We start from the raw sequence: 21671 nt of genomic DNA, 5'->3' as shown, positions 1-21671 counted from the left end.
CCTCTAACACTCAGCAATCCCTAATGACATGCCCCTCACTCACCATCAACCTCTCTAACCTCTGCTGCGTACCACAGGGTTTTGGCTTTGTGACATTTGAGAACAGCGCAGACGCAGAGAAAGCCAGGGAAAAGCTCCACGGCACGCTGGTGGAAGGTCGTAAGATTGAGGTAATTTTCCTCTTTCCTTTTTCTTCTTTCTTTTCTTCTGTCTCCTCACTCTACTCCCATCGTAATTCTGCTTGATCACTGACTGCTAGCTAGTTCCCATCCTCCCTTTAGTGATATGCTCTGATGCAGCCCAGTGGTATCCCACTCCCTGGTCTTCTGTAGTATGTTTCTTGTTTTTAAAACCCAAAAGACTTGATTTATTATTTTGATGTTTTTTGTTTTTGTGGTGGGAATGATTGGGGGTGCAAGAACACTATACAAGGCATGCTGGGTACTTTTCCTCTGCAATGTTGTTTTTTTTTCTTCCTCCACATATTAACCTGTTATCTTTTCACCAGTTTTTTTTTTCTCCCTACTGATGCACAACTTGCAACCACACTAACATTACAACTTTTCATGCAACAATTGGAATGATATTTGTGTAGTTGGCACCGGAGGGCACGAGAGGAACGCAGTGAAAGGATGATGCATGGCAGATTGCTGTCAGATGCTCTTATTTTCTCCCCTAGCATAGGATCCTTCTGTGTTCCCCTCTCCCGGTGCTGTGGCTAAGTGGTTGTGACAGCTTTTGGCTCCTGATGCAACAGCAGCATGCTGGGATTCACAGCAACACTGACGCATGCTCACTTTATGGAAGTCTAGATTCTTTCTGATGAAATGTACACTTGAGTTATCCTTTTGTTTTTGTGGTTTAAGGTTTTGTGTTTTTATGTAACTACATCTTCTTTCCCATGTTTAACCTGAAGCATGTGCTGAGCTTTTGAAATGAGTTTTTCCTCTTTATTTTAATTGGGGTTTCAATCAGCCAGTTATCCATATTGGATCACTTGACTTGTGCCATTGTAAGCCAGGATTTGTGCATGGGCTTACTGTGGTGATTTCCTTGTGGCGAGTGTGTGTGTGTGTGGGTGTGTGCAAGGCAGTTCCTGCATGATGGATGAGGCTGGAACCTTTTTAGTTATGTACTTTCAGTTCTGCTGCAGTGTGGTGGAGAATGAGAAACAGCCACCTGCATCCACTGGTACAACATATACTCCCTCCGCCACCTCCACCTTCAGTCAATCAGCAAGCTGAATGGATACTGATGGAGCCAGTTTACCATGCATCAGTTTTTACTTTGTATATCAACAGCCTGTGTTGTTCCCAGCATTGCTTTAACCTGATTCTGTGATTCCTCCCAGATTTTGCATGATGTAAAACACTTTTATCAAACAGCGAGGCATCTTTGTTTTCAGTTGTCACTTTGCATGTGTTTTGTTGAACTCCAGTAGTGGTGATGGCCTTGTAGCGAGTCACGTATCAGCTGCATGGTGGGCCAGCAGCGGGAGTCTGTAGAGCGTCTCTCTTTCTGTCTGTTTATGGTGCATGGGCTTGAAGAGACAAAAGGCTGGCGCAGGACAAACAGTGGATTTTTGTTTATACATTCTTCCAACCAAGGAGAAAAGGCCGGACATTTCTATTTCAGGCAATGCTCTCTGGCAGTTCTCCTTCCTTGCAGATGTTGCTGCAGTAACTCTTGCTTTAATTGGTCGTATGATTTCAGAGTTTATTGAAGTTTGTTTTTCAGAGATGAAGATAGCAAAAGAGCAACAGTGAAATCACATGTTTCTGTTATCATTCAGAAACTCTGAAATATAAGCCCGTACAATTGTTCTGCCTACTTTACTATTACGTGTGTGACTGGAGTTTACTGCTATCCAGTGGCCTGGGTTTAGTTGATGTAGAGTAGTTGTGCATGATTAATAGTTTAATCTTTAAATTTGGAGCCTACCTGAGGCAGTGCTGCTGACAGCTGGATGTTTTTTCTTGCATGTTTATTCTGTATGGCTATTTTGTTGAATTAGTTTTGGTGATGGGCTGTTAATTTACTCGTTCGGTTGGCATGAATTCAGTTACACCTGAGTGCTTATAGCTTGTTCCACTTACTGAAAAAGGCCTAATAGCTGAATTTTTAGACTGATTTTTGACTGAATGATTGATAAAAGAATGCTGTATTGTACTCGAGTGCTGACCTTTTTTTATTCTTGGTGCATGCCAGTGGAAGTTGGTTAGTATTTTCTTTTATTTTCCTACTAGCGCCCCATAGTGTGCATGTATGTAGAGTAAATGAAAGTGAGTAGAAAGAGAACTGTTGTACTTAAAGTTATACTGTACTTCTCTTTGTCTGGAATAAAACTCTGCGCTTTGAAGAAGTCAGTTTCCTGTATGCTTCCAATGTATCCATGTAAGTGGCCCAACTACAGTTCACTTTGTCTATACCCGCTTCTTTCCATCTCATTACCATTTACTCTGTATATAGACCATAGAGTGCTATAGGCCTATATATAGTTGTGACAGTGTGTATCTTGTACACACTTGCAAACATATACTCTTCCATGCATCTTCCACCTATCCATGGCTGTCTTTCTGATTATGTGTATGCCCTGAAATAAAACAATCCACATTCCCAACATCTGTCTCCCATGGGTGGCAACATCTTGGCTGTCATTAACGTATGATTTCTCCTACATTTTAGTCACATATTGTATGTGCTATCACAGATTGACTCTAATTGCTGTTACTGGCTGTAAATGGAGTTCATTAGGGTCCATACATTGTCTCAGTTCCAGTTACAGAATCATTAAAGGGGACCTATTATGCATTTTCTGTTTCATATTTACTCTTATGAGGGTAGATGCTCATGTTAAACATGGCTAAAGTTTCAAATAATAAGGTCAAGTAGAGGTCAGCCTCCTTTAAATTCTGACTATTCACATATGGTTTCTTTATCTTTTGATTAGGGCTGCAACTATCGATTATTTTAGTAATAGAATACTCGATCAATTATTCCATCGATTAATTAAGAAATATTTTTGTCTTATTAACAAGTTCATCTGCATATTTTAACTTCCACCTGAGCTCACCGTCTCGATAACAGCTCTCTTTGTGCTTGCCACGTTTGCAGACAGACTGCACGTGAAAGAACTGCTGCTGTTGTGTTATCAGTGTTTTTGTTGAAAAACTGGGGGCTGCATGAGCTTAATGTTGTAATGCTTTGTATTCACACCTGCCCTTCTAAATCCGTTTCTATTATTAGTCGTTAATCAGGGATTAAAGCATCATAAAAATATTTTGGCGGAGCCATTCAGGCGCTAGTGCTAATGGCAGCGCCCACTAGCAAACTGTGGTGATAGCAATCCATTCTGGTACCTGATATTCTCAGCACAGCGAGCACAACACACAAACACACACACACACAGGTGTAGAGAGGCATGGAAAAACGTGTCAGCGATGATCCACTCTGTGTTAAAGGGTCGTTTTTCTAAATGCCTGGAAAAAAACGACGCAGCGACGGAGAACTTTAATGCTGCTAATGCAGGTGAAATGCTCCGCTTACCTGGAGACACCTGAGCGCTGCAGAGTTTAAACGAAGCATTGAAGCAACAAATTTGTGTTGAGGATTTTTTTTTTATAATCGAATTACTCGAGGAATTGTTGCAGCCCTACTTTTGATTTGTATGATGACAGACAGGAGCTGATGTCCTTATATGGTCATCGCAAGCTGGCAGCTCTGGCTGGGAGCTCAGAAGCTCCACTCACCTGCTGTTTAAATCTTCTGGTTTGGGAGGGGCAGCCAATCAAAAGAAAGTTGGCTTAAAGGAAGCAGTCGAGCAGACGGTCTGCACCGTAACCCAGAATAATATAAATAAGGATTATTTTTAATGTAAATCATGCAGAGCTACTCTGGTAGAGCTTCAGAATAAAACATATTGAAGGGGAAATGAACATAATAGGTCCACTTTAATTTTAGGCTGGTGTACACATCTGGTATGTGCCTCTCACAGTTTGAAACAATGCAGCTGTCCTAACTGTGCTTCTGGCTGATGATTAGATTCTGGTCTGTGTGAACAGCATCTCTAATCAGCTGGTGGTCACACGGAACAATATTCTTTTTTCCATGGAGCTAAGTTTTAATATTTCCTTGTATTTACTGTATTAATTAATCATGATAAAATTGTACCTGTCAGAATTAAGTTTGTTTATTTTGTTGCAAGTTTTATTGTGACTGTCCAGGTAACTTGTTACAAATTTGGAGAAAATAAAAATGTGGAGAAATTTTTTTTTTTTAATAAAGACGGAAGTGTTTGTATAGGTCTTAGCATTCCTCACACATCCATAGAAGAGAAGGTACTGAGACAGAGGCCATGTTGGACCCTGCAGACTCCCCATTCACTAACCCCTGCTCTGGAATTGTGTGGTTGTGGTCGATCTGTGTTGCTGGAGTGTTATGGGAAGTGAAAGCTCCTCGGCGCAGAGTTTTAGTCAGATATAGCACAAGGGCACAGAGTAGCTGAGATGCGTGTCTCAAGCGGTGTGGCTTTGCATGCAAAGTGGGGACGTGAGTCGGGGGTTCAAGTGAGTTAAGAGTGTCGTCATCACTGCATGGATGTGTGTGGTTAAAAAGGGGACGAGAAGAAGTTGTGCCTGTGGTTCTGCATGCCTGACCATGCATAATCTCACCAAACGGTGCTGCTGCCACACACTCCTTAACACGGGACACAGTTGGGCCTTCAGTCAGTCATCTCCCCGGACATTCTGAGCATTTCAGGGGATTTTATTCCACTGGTGAGAATTTAATTTGATTGAATGAACTTGAACGTGAGTTACAGGATTAGCCATGGTCTGAGTCGAAGGCTCACCTGTCATAGAAGACCACGTGCCCCCCCCCCCCCCCCCCCAAAAAAAAAAACAAACAAACAAAACAAAACAGTGTTCTATTTATTTGAGTTTTCTGTTACTGCATGATTCACCACAGAAAAGATTAATGAATGAAATGTGAGCGTGTCCATGTGTGTTTACTTCATATGTGAGCGAAATGAAGAAAATGGTTGAAAGAAGCGGGGAAAGAGAGTTTGCACTTTGCCCTTTTCAACCCTTGACCTGTCGCTGTGTGTCTGCTCTGTTCTTTCTCTTCCATGTCCCTTCATTCTCTTCTCGCCAGTCACGTTTGTCTTTCTGTCATTGCGAATTTAATTTGGGATCAGTGGAAAAGATGTTTTTCAAATTTAACCCCCCCCCCCCCCCCCCCCCCCCCCCAGCCTTATTTTTTTTATCATCCGTCTAGTTTTTCTTGTTTGACTGTCCTTCAGTATATTCTTTTGCGGTGACTGGATAAAACTGGAAATTATAGTCACTCAGTGTCCAAACACACATTTGATCTTTTGTGGTGTAACTTTGCCACACAAGCATCAGCCCCCCTCTTTTTTTTTTCTTTTTTGCAACATCTATCCAAAGTGTCCCCGCTTGCCCTTTTGACTGGAATAGACCCAGGCAGCGATAAACCAACCTTCGCTATTCTGTTGTAATGATGGAGGGTGGTGTGATTTGGTGTCTCCTCTTCCTGCTTTTCCTTGGAGGTGTTCCAGTTTGCTGCTTTGTTATTTTATGGCTAAGGTTGCCCCATACCTCCATTCTTCTTGATCATGTTCTCTAGAGCACCGAACACTTTTCTGCCACGTGTTTGTTGTTGTTATAATGGTGAGAGCTTTGAGAGCTAGCATCCTCTCTCCTTTTCCTTCCTCTCTCTCTCTCTCTCATACTCTGCTCTGAGCTGTACCTATGCTACTATCAGGTTTGGGGCAAAGAAGGTGGTGGTGGGGGGGCATTTAGAGGTTTCTTTTGTTCCTGGGATTATTTGTTCCTTTATTTATTATATTTTTTCTGTTTCCCTGACGACTTCTGTGTGTTGTTGTCAGTCTCCACGGTAACCACTCGCTGTTTCTACGGCAACGGTAAGTTGTGTACAAACATCTATCACTAAAATTGATCCCCTTTCCCACCCACCCTTCAAATGGGCATTTATCTACTGTGACCTTAACAATATTAATCTTTACATTTCTCTACACCAATGCTTTTAATGCGATAGGCCCATGCAGTGTGATGCCCTGAAAGGCTATTGGTATTGTGTAATTTTCCGGTGCACACCCACAGTATCACAAGCGCACACAGACAGATTGACACAGCATCTTTCAACAGACCTGATCTTTTAGCAGTAATATCTCCTCCACATGGCCGTCCCCCACTACGTCATTAACACCTCACTGGGAATGACCGAATGTAATCACCCTCCTCTTTATGCAATGACACGGCTCTCTACAATCCATCTTATTAATTCTCCATTGGACTCAGTGCATATAGCATCCATTTTCTTGATTAATAAAAATCAGCAGAAATGAAACAAAGCTTTGCTCCCTGTTGCTGCCTACGATTGCTTTGAGTGAATGCAGAACTTGCAGGGCAATTAAGGCTACCCTGGTTTTCAATTTTATTTTATTTTATTTTTTTAATTTCACTGACCTGTCTGCTTTTTGGAGAGAGCACATTCATCAAATATCTGCTAATTACATTCAGTGTTTTGAGAAATGATTTTAGTGACGTTCACACAGGCTGTGGGGCTAATGTTGAACATGTGGATAGCCAGGATCTTTGCAAATCATATTGCAGACAGTTGAGGCATGCCAGGAGAGCCCTCCCTGTGTTTACTACTGAGGCAAAGATTTTACAAATGTACATACTTAGGCTAGCGCACTGCTTTGCCTTGACATTAAGAGACAAATTGGAACTCTCTCTATATATATTTGGGATCTTTGGTTAATTCATGTAAAAGTAAAACCATACTTAGGAGCCATGCTGCTATAGATCCAGACACAGTTGCACCAGTTTTCATGCATCCATTACCATGTTTGGCTGGAAAGCTTCTTATTTTCAGTCTAGCAATTGACTAAATGGGTTGCACCATTAAAAGTTGTTACAAAGCTATGCAGTCAATTATACAGATGTTTGTGGCATACCTTTTAAAGTTTGCAGTATGATGTGTGTTTTATATGTTCTTATATATTTATTTGGCTTTCCCAGAAAGCTGGCAGTTGTTTTGGCAGTAGGGTACGTAAACTATATCTAACGGATGATAATAGCCACTGTGACATCACCCACTGGTTTGTGGACTTCCGTTTTAAAGCCTTGAGTTTGGCATTTTAAAACCAGATGTAAAAAACAAGATCTGGACCTGACTGAAGAACTTTTCTCTTTTTGTGGCCGTTCTCTGTAAACTGTAGAGATGGTTGTGTGGTGAAATCGCAGATCGGCAGTTTCTGAAATACTCAGGCCAGCCCATCTGGCACAAACAATTATGCCACGTTTAAAGTCACTTAAATCATCTTTAATCCCTATTTTGATTCTCGGTTTGAAATCAACTGGTCATCTTCACCATGTCTACACACCAAAATGCAATAAGTGCTGCCAGGTAGATTGGGTGATTAGATATTCGTATTAACAAACAGTTGAGGTGTACCTAATGAACTATAGTTCAAATAGGACCGTGATTTATCATAAGTGAACTTCACGTTATATTTGGTATTCCTTTACAGATACAGCCTCTTAAAATGGCCAGCTGGTCCTTGACTGGAGGATGGAGGATCCTTGGTTGATCCTTGGCCGATCCTTTGCTGGTCCTTGACCGTAACGAGATCCCCCACCTGTGACGTGGGCAATGCGACCACAAATAGCAACGCCCCTAAGCAGCATTTAGGAAAACTGGTGGTAATGTCTTGTGTATCCACCAGGGTGAGCAGTGATAATGGAAGCTCATTCATTTACAGTTTGCTACACTGTATATTCATGCATTTTAAATTTCCTCAGAGGTTCTGAGCCTGCCTGTAAAATACTATATATATATATATATATATATATATATATATATATATATATACTGACCAAACAAAACAAAAGGCGAAATATGATAAATATGATACTCATAAATCAAACAGAAATCATGTAACAACCCAGCAAACAATAAAAGAAGAATCAGGTTCTCCACATCTGCTTTTGGATCTGTGAGGAATTGTGTGCAATGATTGTTTTTCTTTATTTAATTTTCTTTTAAATTGTATCTGTTTATTAGATTAGATTGAAATGGATGAAAAAAAAGAAATGTTTGCTGGGAATAGTTTTGGCGATTTGCGGTGCAAAATATCCGAATGGGCTAACCGACGGTAGAGTTTTATTTATCCATTTTACATTTTCAAAACTTAACTTTGACTGTGTTTTTATCTTTCGGCAGGTGGAAATTTTTAAGCATGAAAGCTATCAAAACCGTTTGAAATTATACATCAAAGTTTTTGTGAAGAAAGCACCATCTGTTGGTGACTGCAGTTGAGTGAAAGGGGCGTGTTTATAGTGGAAAGTAGATACACCCCAGGGACTCTGGCTGGCTGGGAGCATCAATTCGAAGTGGCTGTATCTGTATACTAGTGATTGCAGCCATAAACTCGCTCAAGTGTTGGGGCCTGGTTAGTTCTGTTAGAAATACAACAGCTGTCTGGGTGTGAATATTTAGCAATAATAAAACTCACCATAAGAAGTTGTTTCTTCGGTGCAACTCATTTTAAAGTGACTCTACCTTCAGATTGAGTTGGAGTGAATGAAAAGCTGGTGCAACCGGTTTCTGATCACTTAGAGAATCGGCGAGTTTTATGTAACCATATGCATCTCTAAACCGATATGGGGTTTACCTTGCTGTTTTTTGGGTCTCTATTTATGCTGCCATTTTATTTATTTCTTTATTTTTTTTCTCCTTTGATTTGGTTTTCTTGTAGTGGATTGTCTGTGTATTAGTAGTTGTAGTAGTAGTCGTAGTGTACTGGTCTTAGTTTGTGACACACAGTTTTAATGCCTGGCATAGTGTCTCGTGTTTATTTTATTTCTCTCCTTTTTTGGGAATGAGGATTGCTCTCTCACTCTCACTCTCCCTCTCTCTCCCTCTCTCTCTCTCTCTTGCTCTCTCTCCCTCTCTCTCTCCTCCCTCCATCCTTTGGTGCTCTGTTTCTCAACCCACCACATACAGTGAGATTTTCAGGAGAATGGTCACCAAAACTGATTGCTTTATTTGAATGATGCACCTTGGTATATATGTTTTATTTTAAACAGTAATTGTTATTAGTTTTTTTTTGTTTTGTTTTGTTGTTTTTTTTTGGTTGCTCATATAAAATTTCTCCCTTGTTCTCTTTTTCTTCACTCCATCTTTATGTTCTCCTTTTTTTTTGTATATGGACTGGCTCTGTCTCTTTACTTCTCACTTGCATCCCTTCCTCTTAACCTACCTGTCCCATCCTTGTCTCGTATGTGTTTGATGTGGGAGTGCTGCGATTGTTTTGATTGGTCTCTATGCTGCATCCGACGCTTGCTGATTGGCTGAATTATTCCTTTTTTTTTTCTTTTTTTTTCCTTTAGTTTGTTTCTCACTCTTGGTCATGTGATGCGCCCATATTTGGCTGTGTGTAATTTCTGTGTTATATGATTATTAATTTTGTCAAACAAATGTTTTTGCACCCCCTCTTTCTCTCCCTCTCTTTTGGATTTTATTTAAATATTTTCTTTTTAGGTACGTAAACCCCACAAGTTTGGTTTCATATGGAAATGTGACTTTGTTTTGTCTGGTTTTACTGTCCGGGTCCGACTGGGAGGGCAAAAGTGGGCTGAGAAAGGATGAATGTTTTATTAATCATTAACACTTTTAAGATCTGCCTTCCATATTGGTCTCTGTTGATTTGCATGTGTTTCTGTCAACCGTTTACCCAGTTTCATTAATTGAGCATGACGCACACAGACTCACACTCACACACACAAAACGGTATATTGAGGTTTCTCATGCAACGTCATGCACACATTGCTCAAGGTTTGTCCGCCATATTGGATGTGATATAACCGCTGGTTGCTAGGGAAACATGTATTCCCCGACTGGTTGGCAATGGCTCCTGGAGGTTGCCGGGGCTCGCTGTGTGAAATCAGATGCACCAAAAACCTCCTGGTGATTGTTTTGATTGCTAGCAGATTGCCACGGTTGCCTGTAGTTTTTCATGTTTGTCTGCGAATACTTGCTACAAGCCAAGCAGTCGTTAAACTTGAAAAAGTGCAATTCAAACCAGAAATGGAGATGGATTCACCACCATCTTGCAGCCACCATGTTTCAAAAGGTGCAGCTTTGGTCTTCCCCCAACCGGCTGGCAAACATCGGTCGGGGAATGCTCATTTTTCCCTCATGATTTGTGGTTATCAGATGATCCTGGGTCGGTCTCTAGGCCAGTGGTTGTCACACATCCAAAATGGCGGACAGGTTAGCATCACGTGGTTAGTGGTCACATGTCTGCAAAACCTCAATAATCAAATCCATTATCAGCGTATGCTAAATTCTCGATTGTTACATTAACAGTTAACTGTTACAGTCCAGCTTAAAAGATCTGGGAAAATTTCCCCCTTGTAACAAAAGTGTTGACATGAATTTGATTCATTGACTAAACTTACATTTCAGAATGTTTCTACTCAGACACCAGCAGACAGTTGTGTGAGATAGGTAGCCATGCCTGGCTAATTGAATCATTTGCCACTGACCTTGTCATTTGCAATGAGGGAAAAATGAGGTAAACCTCATTTCCATTTGAATGAAGCTCTGCAGATAAAGAACATGACTCACTGAGAGGGGCGACGCGAAAGGCAGCCTTAATGGTCTTATAAATTGGAGTGAAGTGTGCATGTGCACACAAGCACTCTCATTCCTCAAGCTCGCTCTTTCTCTCTCTCTCTCTCTCACACACACACACACACACACACACACACACACACACACACACACACACACACACACACACACACATATAAGCAGAGACTCTTTGCTAGGCAAAAGGTCATTAATCTTTAGCTTGCCACACAGTCAAATGTGCAACTTGAACAGCACACTTGGACAGTATGGGTTATTACAGAGAGCTACAATCTCCCTCTCTTAAAGCCCATCAAAGGAAGATGAGGATAGATCAAGGGACCGGAGTAGAAGCCTTTGAAGCTCAGAGAGGAGATTATCAGCCGTCTTGGATTGAAAGGCCGGAGCATTAGCCTGAAATGTCAGCGAGCGTGCAGAGAACATGCACGCACACACACACCTAAAAAGCCACAGTACTTGCCAAAAAATAAGTACAGCTCAGTTTCCTTTGCTGTATCCCTGCCCTTGTTTATGTGCACATCAGCAGTGTCACTCATGGCACTCCTTGTATCTGTCCATGGTGAATCACTAAATCTCTACTGGGCAACTTGCTTTTTTATTGCATGATGACTAAAAAGTCCCTTAACAATCTCCATCCAGTTATACACACAAACATCCACATGCTACATAAACAAGAGTTAGCAGCCGTGTGGCTGGTGAAATACAGCATCACTGACTTTTATTTTCCAGCCAGTGATGTTGTGTTTTATTATTCTGCAGAGGTAGATTTCTCTATGAGTGTGCACAATATTTAACGTGATGCTAACAGAAGAAAACTAAACTATTGTATGACCTTCATGGGTGCATTTTGATTATAATAGTAATAAAGCAGTGTGACAGATTAGGACAGGCTGACTGGGGGAAAAACATAAACTTTGATGCAGGCACAGCTAAATTGCTAAACCATAACCCCAAACGGCACCAGTATTCCCTTTTTAATAACAAAGTCAGCCACATGAGCAGAGAATGGAGACAATTATAATACTTCATCAAAGCAGCAGGCTTTTTTAAATCTACTGTATAAAATACCACGTATGTCAGCCTTGGCCTTGTGATTTACATGTGAGACTATGTGCTGCTTTACTTTCCTCTGCTGAGCTGTTGTGTCTGTGCCTCTGACTGTCGGCTCCTCCATCTCCCAGGTGAATAACGCCACTGCCAGGGTGATGACTAACAAGAAGATGGTCAGCCCTTATCCTAATGGAGAGGCTCTCAGCACACTACCCTATGGTAACAAACACAGTGATTTGCACTAACAGTGAACCCCAGCCCGTCTAATAATCCAAACATCATAGGGACACACAGAGAGGCCGAGTAGAGAATTCATCTTCCGTGCTGCAGCGCATCAGTTGAATTAAAAAGAAAAAGTCATTACAGTCCGTTTTAAAGTGGATGCATTGTGTTCATTTGCAGCTCTGCATTCTTATTTTTGTACTCTGATACTGAATCTTGTACTTGGTCCTGGTGCTCAGTTTATCCACTCTCTGAAACCTAATAACGCACTAATACACAGTAGAGTGAATTAATTTACTCTAGTTAATAGTTTTTTGTTTTTTTTTTTGTTAACAAACCATAAAGTTTGAGGGAGGCCTGGGTATGTCTGCTTAGACTGCAACCCAAACCCAGAGAAGCTTATAGCAGCCGGGTGGGGTCGAGCCATATAAAAAAGCAGAATACTCTGTGGCGTATTTCTTCTTTCATCTCTTCTCTTTGTTTTGTTTTTTTTTTTTACTGATCTTTACAGTGAGTAAATATCAGAAGATATCCACGGTACAGATGTCAAATGCATGAACACTTTCAAAACTGCCCCTATTCATTATTTGCCTTTTCCCTTTTCTGTGTGACTGCCAGCGGGGTGGAAGTTGAGTCCTGTGGTGGGAGCCATGTATGGACCAGAGATCTACGCAGGTAAGACCCATCTCTGTCTCTTCCAGCCCCACTCAAAATTATCTTTCTGTACAGATTGACGGCCCTACTCTACATTCTAGTCACATTGTGATCGTTAATCTGTATTAATGCACCGCTCGCCTAGCATTTTTCCTCACTGACACTTTTATTGATATGAAGCCCTCAGAGCTATAGTTGGATAATTCCTCTCCTCTTTTTTTTCTGTTTAATTCATACTGTCACCTTATTTTATATGCTGTCATCCCATTTCCTACCTGCATTGTTATCTTTCTTCCTTTTAATCCTCTACTGTCTCACCTCCTTATCTTCTCCCTCGCCTCCAGTTCCTGGGTTTCCATACCCTACGGCGGCAGCAGCAGCCACAACAGCAGCGGCGGCGTTTCGCGGTGCCCACCTCAGGGGCCGAGGTCGGCCCGTCTACAGTGCTGTGCGGGCTGCTGTGCCTCAGCCCGCCATCCCTGCCTATCCTGGGTGAGGAAAACCTGCCTCTTCATAAACAAGAGCTGTTGGTGTTGAAGCGCTCCCAAATGTGTCTTTTTTTTTCCAGAAAACATTCTGGTTATATACTTAAAAAAAAAAAAAAAAAAAAGTCAGGATCTGTTTTGTTTAGTGCTTCAGTCAATCTACCGAGCAACACCTCATGAGTCATTTTCCAAATTCTGTTTGACCAGGTCTCTGCTTAACGCAGCTGTGCTCATTCACTCCTCATGCTCAAACATTATTCACACTTCGCTCTCTTCAGCAGTCCAACTGGCACATTGTCAGTCCGTTTACAAGCTATTCAGTGGAGTGTGACACACTGATGGGATTGCACCATTGAAGCATCATTTGAATAAACACACAGATCCTACCGTCAGCAGATTTGCATAAACACACACAAACCACATGTGGACATTATACAGCAGCAGTCACCTTGTGCACAGATTTGCTTCAGATTAGTCACGTTAACCATGATGTGTTTTCTTTGTTCTGTGCGTGTGTGCACTCTGCATGTTGTTGCTGTGCTGCGATGATTGGCTAACGAGGGTTGTGACCGCTATCGTATTCAGATCAAAGCCAAATTTGACTGGTGGCTTCTTAGCACATGACATTTAAATAAAGCGAAACAAGATGAAATTTTGTGGGGGATGCTGGAAATACATTCTCCATATGTGCTCCACTGAAAACTACACCTCCCAGACATCATTTCCTCATAAAACAATCCATCCAAAGTGGCCTTTATTGGCCTGGTTTTCTAGTGGCTGGGGAGCAATAGTCGATTATGGTTTCATTTCAGTTCAATAAACGTTATGTATTAGCCCCACGAGTGTATTGTTTAATGTTTTTAGTTTAGTGGTGGAGCTTAAATGGAAGTTGTATTTCCTCTGCATGCTGCATGGGTGTGAAATAACTACTTCTCTCTCTCTCTCTCTCTCTCTCTCTCTCTCCCTCCCCCCCCCTCCCTCCCTCATTCATCCCGGTCCCTCTTTTTCCATTTTGCTGTGTTGTGACCTTCATCCACTGTGGGTTTCTGGGACTGTGCACCACTCTGTTTGCACTGCACCCTCCACTCTGTACCTTCCTGCTCTTCTTCCACTCTCTCTCTCCCCCATGTTCTTCTCCTCCTCTCAGCGTGGTGTATCAGGATGGGTTTTACGGAGCCGCAGACTTATATGTAAGTAAATTCACCTCCAACCAACACACCATCTCTATCCCTCCCCTCACAGCTTTCTCCTGCTCTTTTGTTTTTTTCCTCCCTCTTGGGGTGATTCTGCATGTGTGTCTGGTCATGCGCTGCACAGAGCTGCCTCCATAATGGTGGATCCACGACAAAGAACTCTTTAGAAGCACAACATGCCACATACCTGCACAAGATCCTTTGCCCTTTGTGTCTGTGCATTATTTGTCTTGACAAAAATACTGGTTATTGAGGGACTGAGCACCAGCTGAGACTAAATGGGCTGTGTTCATTTAGAAATGAAATTAACTGAATAAATGAAATCGTATGATGGGATCAAGGGGTCTTGAACACCACTACAAAGGCTGCTCTGTAGGCGGATGTGGCAGCGTGCGTCAGTGAATGAGTGTGTGTGTGTGTGTGTGTGTATCCAGGTTGACAACGGTTGTTTCTGTTCTCTCTATAGACTAGTGTTTCAGGACTCAGTCCTTAGTCCCAGATTGCCTCAGGTAGGGTCAACTCAACACCAAACCCTGAGTGTGCATTGTTTTACTGTACTACCTCCTCTGATCTTATGAATCATCTTCTGATCTGATCTGGAACATGTTGTCTTTTAGTTGTTTTAAAAATTACAGCTGCTTTGAATTTTGCTTTTTTTTTTCTTGTTTTTTTTCTTCTACTAACTTGCTGATTTTTTTTTTTCTCCAGTTGTGGGAAAGAGCTTTCTTTTAAACTAAAAGTACTAAATTTTTTTGAGTGCATTTTTTTTTTCTTTAAGTCTGTTAAAAAGAGAACCTGGTCTCTTTTGTCTGGTTGGGTAGTTGTGGTGAAAAATGACACTTGCTCTTATTTTGTTCTTTTGTTGGCAAAAATGACAATACACATATAGTTGTACCGATGTGGTCAAATGTTTGTGTTCTCTTGTCAGACACACTTGTATCACAGCAGTTTGGGGGTTTCAATTATTTCTACAGCTGCTCTTTATTTGAGACGACAGGAAATGTACTTTCTTTGTCACATGAAAAACAAGTTAGGCGTTTTAAAAATATTCTTAAGATCCCTCTGTAGATATAATGAAAACTCAGATGGGTCAAAAATAAACTACAAAAGCACGACTGTATTTATAGTAGGTATCCGAGCCCTACAGTCCAATCCATATGTATTTATAAAGCATGCTTAAAAGAACAAAGATGACCAAAGTGCTCGATGACTCGAATATACCACACACACACACACACACACACACACACACACACACACACATCAATAAATATATCCAAGAAATCACAAAAATACAAGAGATAGTACAACATCTTTAAGGCGTACTTTAAAAACATGCAAGGTGGTGGGGGCAGCCTAACATAAGGGGGCAGCTCATTCCACAGTTATGGGGCTATGGCTGAGAAAGCTCGACTCTCCCTGTTAAGTCTAGTTTTTGGGACACGGGACGAGTAGCTGGTCAGCAGATCTCTGTGACCTCGGAGTGAAAAAGAAAATGTTTCCGCTCGGTGCACTCCTGTGAGAAACTAAGTGCTCCCCATGATGTAGAACCAACTTTAGCAATAACTTGAAGTAATTGTTTTCTCTGCGGCCCCGGCTGTTTGCTCAGAGCAGTCTCTCACATCGTTGTGGAGGAATTTTTGCACGCACTTGTTTTTTGCAATGTAGATTTGTTGCTGTGCCTGGGATAATTGTCCTGTTGCATGACCCATTTGGGCCAAGCTTTAGCTGTCAGGCGGAGGGCCTCAACATTTGACTCTAGAATACTTTGGTATACAAAAGAATCTGCCCCTGTGGTCACCTCAGTGACTGCAAGGCGCCCAGGCTGCAGGTGGCTGCAAAACAAGCCTAAATCATCACCGCTCCACCACCGTGTTTGACACTTGGTATGAGGTGTTTGTGCCAATATGTTGTGCTTAGTTTTCTCCAAACATGGTGCTCTGTGTTCTGGCCAAACATGTCCACTTTGGTCTCGTCTGTCCAAAAGACATTAGTCCAGAAGTCTCATGGTTTGTTCAGATGCAAATCTAAGATCTGACCTTGGGCTGACTTTCTTGGGGCATCCACTCCTGAGAAGATTGTGACATTGTGTTAACAGCTAATGAGGTAGACTAGTAAGATGTTTGGATTTAAAAAGAGCATCCCAGCAAGTCCTGAAAGAAGTAAGGCTGAGGTGCAGCTCAATCTGTTGACCTTGAAGGAGAGGTCAGAGGTCAAGTGTGACATTATATTTTAAATCTTTATACAACTTTCTCTATGTTGACAATACAAACCACATTTGTAAGAATCATAGTTTCTAAGTTACAAGGATTTTTGTCAGTTTTGGACCAATAAATCATTAAGTTGACCTTGAAGACTCTGATGGATGTAAACTAAATTTTAATGGATTGTTAGCATGGCCCCACTTTACACCCCTACAAAGCTTTAGCAGAATTCATGCAAAACTGTGTGTCCATATACAGACACGAGACCGACAAACACGCACATAAACACAAACGTTACCAAACACAACCCCCTTGGCGGTGATAATGATTCAGAGAATCTGAAGAAATCTTTGTAAGAAAGTGAGAAGGCCAAAAGCCAGGCTGCCGCGCTGCCCGTCATAAACGTCTGTAGGGAACTTAAAAAAATATAACAGTAAAATGCAACACTGTTGAATAAGACGCGAGCTTAATGGTGCAGAAAATCGATAATCTGGTGATTTGGCACACAGAGCAGCGAAATAAACATTTTAATTCCAGTTAATTATTTTAATGCCGAGTGTGCTCTCAGTGCTTCTGTTCATTTCTGACGGCTGCACATTAGAGCTCTGAAACTCTGCAGTGATGCAGTACAGTGGGAAATATGTTCCTGTCCCAATGTGCATATGCTAATAATCAAAATAAGGAAACAAATAAAATGATCAGTTAATGATAAAACAGCCATAAGGCCTCTTTAAAAAAAAAAAAAAAAAAAAGCCTCTATTTTGATTATTAGCATGCACACCTGTAAAGTATGTGACAATTAGTATTCTCTAATTGGATGATTGAATTCTACCTGGTGTGTGTGCGTTTAAAATAGGCCTTAAATGATTTGCAAATCACTGCTTTTTCCAGCTTTTTCATAAGGTAGATACTGATACTGTATTCCTACCCTGTTCAGGAATGTTTTTTTCAATAAATACATCAAATTTATACATTTTTATGAAAGCTTATTTTTGAGATTACAAACTTGGCTGCAGAAATAATTGTCCCAGTACTGCTTTAATATACCGTAGATGTATTTTGCAAGTATATCTAAACCTTTGACTGTACTGCATTTCACAAAAACTAAAATACAAACTATCGTTCAAATTGGATGCACCCATATTAGATTATCATAAACTAGAGGTAGCGCCTTTGTTTTTTAAATAGGAGGCTGTGATTTTATAGCAGCGTCCTGTGAATGTTAGTCAGTGTTATGAGTCTTCTACCCAGAGGGGCTCAAGCTGAAATGGAGAACATGGTCTCTTCCTGAATTAACTGCCCCTCCCAGGATGATTTTTGAAGCATGTGCTGATCAGCTGCTGCATGCAGGCGTACTGTTTTACTGCTCCTTCTTTCCCTCCACTCACCCAGAAAGCCTTGCTCGCTCCCACTAATAATCGTTTTTTTTACCCCACCTGCCTCCCTCTGCTCCGTGTCCTGTAGCCACCACAGAGAATGCTGGGATGTTTCTGTTGTGCTTTGATATTCTCTGTTCTGATCAGGTCCAAATGCAGTGGGATTATTTTTTTTCTTTTTCTTTTTAAGGAGGTCTGGATTGTAATTTTGGGTCATGCATGCAGTCTCAGTGCAAGGAGATGATTTTAGTGTCAGTCTAGGCTTGTGTGGGTGTGTCAGTGTGTGTGACTTTTTTCCTTTTCAATCTTTCTCTCTGTTGTCTTTGTTCTAAATCCATGCAAAAGAAACACTTTTAATAACAAATATTGTTTTTGTCATAAGTAAATGTTGTCCATCACCACTGGAACTTCAGCGCTCTAGCATCTGTTAGTGTCCTCAAACTGTAGGAGTCCTCTTGATGTATCTCTTCATTACTTTAATCTTCACTCCTGACAAGACACCGAGGTTTCTATATGGCCTCAACTGTGTGAACATTTTGTCTTCCACTGTTTTTACCTCCCCCTCTCCCATAGTGGTAATAATACAATCTAACTCGACTTCGACAGTCCAATTTCCTCTCCCTGTCTCACAGATAAAACATTCCTCCATCACACCCCACCACCACCCTCTTTCCCCGTACACATATGTAATATACTGACGCACACTGTATGTTTATCTATTGTAAATATTAAGAAGGTAATTGTCTTCTGAATACACAGAAAAGTATTTGTAACTTTTGAAAGAAATGTCAGTTTGTTGCATCTCCCCCGCCCTCTTGACACGCCGTAGCTCAGGTATCTTCCTCCTCAGAGGCGCGCGAGTCAGTTCTGCTCTATGTGTCTCTCTCAGGGAGGCTACCCGGCTGCTGCTGCCGCCGCCGCCGCCGCCTATCGCTACGCCCAGCCCGCGGCTGCGGCTGTGACCGGAGCGACCGCTGCTGCCTACAGTGACAGGTGAGGTCAACCCAGAACATACAAATACGCATGTAGACTCACCACACTGTACAGCAGCGCTCTCGAGGTGCAGTGTTGATTTTTCTAAGGGCCTCTGATGCGTTGTGCTTTTTTGTTTTGTTTTGTTTTTTGATAAGAGAGAAAACTTTTAATAGAGTTTGAGGATTTATGCTCACTTATGTTGGGTAACGCAATTTGATAAGATAACAGAAAGAGCCAGCAAGGCTTGTGTGTAATCTTGCATCTGAGGCTTTTTGTCATTGGGACACGGGGAACGTTTGCACTTTAAAGACAATGTTTGCACAATGTGTGGCTCGTTCTGTGCACAGGGGAGCAGAAAAGATGAAAGAGTAGAGAGTAAAATGTTGACGTGAGAAGGAAGTTTAAATATCGAGAGCGCATTTGGCAGCTATAATGTGGTTCTACAAGGACTTTTCCTTGATCTGTTTTTCATTCATTTAATGTTATTAGAGTTAATCAAATTCTGCTGGCTGGTTAATGTCAGGCAGCGCGCAGGTATTGCATGACAAGACGTTAATTTGTATTAGCTGACATGCTGTTGGTCTGTGCGAAGCTTTTAGCTGGACAGAAATTAAATACATTTAGAGTGCTGGGTGGATTAATGCTGCAATTACCACAATGAGAAAATAATTTTCATAAACTCGGCTACTAAAAACGGGCTCTTGTACAGCGCCCATCAACGATTTTTAATTTTTGCACATAAAAAAAGGTATCTATCTGCTGTTGTTACTTAGTTTTGAAGCAGCCACAATTCATCTCGCTCTCTTTGCATTTTTAAAGTTGTGCTTAAAGGAGCAAGAATATCTCCAAAAGAGGACAACAACAAAGTCCACACTTGCCCAGCTAATTTTGTCCTTGTTAAGTAATCTCTCGTGTGTTGTGTTTGTGTTTCTAGTTATGGCCGGGTGTACACTACAGATCCGTACCACGCTTTAGCTCCAGCGGCTGCTGCTTACGGAGTGGGGGCCATGGTGAGTAAACTGACACAAGCTCTGCAAAGCCAGTAGAATAGTGGGGAGGGAGTAATGGATTAACTCATTGCTGCATTATGTTCAGTTTTTAGTTCAGTTCAGTTTTATTTATGCAGCTCTAATTTACAACAGTCAAATCAGGGTGCTTTTATTATAAGGTAAAGACCCCACAACATTAGAGAGGAAACCCCAGCAAACTGGTGATGATGTGACTGTGGGAAGGAAGAACTTCCTGTTTACAGGAAGTGGAGGGGCGCATGAAGGAGAGCACAGAGAGACAAGGACAAAGCATAAACTTTGGGAGACAGTAGACAGAAATTAATGACATGCAGTAGTGGCATATAAATACATCAGGACTGAAAAGAGCTCAGTGGTTCAGGGTCACCTGATACAGCCAAAAAGCCTCTGCCTCCCATTCTACTCTTAAGTATCCTAGGAACCACAAGTAAGCCAGCAGTCTGAGAGCAAAGTGCTGTATTGGGGTGATACGGTATTATGAGGTCTTTAACATAAGGTGGGGGCTGATTATTTAAGACCTTGTATGTGAGGAGATTTGATTCGATAGAGAGCATCACAATAACAAAGTGTTGACAACACTCAAATTAAATATTGATATAATTTACCATCGTGGCCTCCCCCCCAAATCCTTTGTCAATATCATGATAATATTGTTACAGTGGATTATTTTTGTCATCCATAATTATCATGATGTGAAAATCCGACATCATGGCCTCCATGTGCTACACAGCACTTTGTTTATTGTGGATTCAATGGTTTGGCCCATGATCAGGTTTTCTTTGGGTCTACCACTGGACTTTTTTTAAAGGCATTGGGCCATATTTATGCCACTGAATCATTTTTATAAAGAATAAATAAATGGTGGCATTTGGAGTCTTGGCTGAACTGTAGTTCAGTTGGTGGATTTGCGTGTAAACAGTGTAAAGACAGCTTTTATAGATGCATTCAGGCCTTTTTTGTGTATTGATCTACTTTCATGACTCTGTTGTCCCTTCTGTGTCTTTCAGGCCAGTTTATACCGGGCGGGATACAGTAGGTTTGCTCCGTACTAAAACCACAAATCACACCCAAGGAATTTCACTTTGCTCCAAAACCCTTTTCCAAGCTCTTTGCTTGGCAGGAGCCTCCCTTCCATTTTTTTTTTTTTTTTTTTTTTTCCTGCAGGCAGATTATAGCGACAACCCTTTTTGTTTTTCTTCCTCTCGTGGCAAGAGAAGTCACTGCCACATCATCAACTCAAACTCAGTTTCTGGACTCTTCTGTCTGTAACTGACATGGAAGTAATGAGACACACACACACAACAAAAAAAAAAAAAAAGGCAGGAGTGTGTCCCGGGTAAATAAGCCGGAACAACGGGGCACAGTTTGGGATGGTTTTTAAAAAAAAAAAAAAAAAAAACACTACGGGACCTGGAAGGAGAGAGACTGTTGTTGTTCCTGTGAGATCCTGCACACTACAAAACCAGCCCCCTACCCCTGCCCTGTTAGACCTAACACACACACACACACACACTTAGTATAGATTCCTCTACACTTTCCTTTAGTGTCAGACTGCACTAAATGATACCACAAGGTACTTTTCTTTTTAAACACTACATTGACATAGTGCTGCTCCCCCTCCATCCTTCTGATTTAACATCATGTAATACCGAGAAAAAAAAAATCAAATCCAGAAGATGTAGGAGTTATTCTTGTTTTGCCACGCTGGAATATCGAACTTTCAGCCGGAGGGAATTTCTGACAGAAACCACTTTTGTTCTCTTAACTGCAAACTCTGTGGCAT

General features: G+C 41.4%; 1 protein-coding gene across 4 annotated transcripts in view; it reads left to right on the top strand.

The window, feature by feature from the left end:
• Window positions 1–21206, top strand: part of LOC115784507 (RNA binding protein fox-1 homolog 2-like) — a 49607-nt gene extending 28401 nt beyond the window's left edge. For 2 of the 4 annotated variants that reach the window (XM_030735749.1, XM_030735751.1), the window contains 8 exons: window positions 78–170; window positions 11883–11970; window positions 12592–12648; window positions 12972–13119; window positions 14260–14302; window positions 18775–18878; window positions 19795–19870; window positions 20896–21206. In XM_030735749.1, coding sequence (XP_030591609.1) covers window positions 78–170; window positions 11883–11970; window positions 12592–12648; window positions 12972–13119; window positions 14260–14302; window positions 18775–18878; window positions 19795–19870; window positions 20896–20940 — 654 coding nt within the window. In that variant the 3' untranslated portion in view covers window positions 20941–21206. Of the gene's footprint in view, window positions 1–77; window positions 171–11882; window positions 11971–12591; window positions 12649–12971; window positions 13120–14259; window positions 14303–14771; window positions 14815–18774; window positions 18879–19794; window positions 19871–20895 lie in introns of those variants that run through there. The other 2 variants (XM_030735750.1, XM_030735752.1) reach the window with 2 other exon arrangements.
• Window positions 21207–21671: the final 465 nt, after the last annotated feature.

This window comes from Archocentrus centrarchus, chromosome 8, assembly GCF_007364275.1.
Source record: "Archocentrus centrarchus isolate MPI-CPG fArcCen1 chromosome 8, fArcCen1, whole genome shotgun sequence".
Lineage (NCBI taxonomy): Eukaryota > Metazoa > Chordata > Actinopteri > Cichliformes > Cichlidae > Archocentrus > Archocentrus centrarchus.
This window is presented reverse-complemented; position numbering and strand designations above follow the sequence as displayed.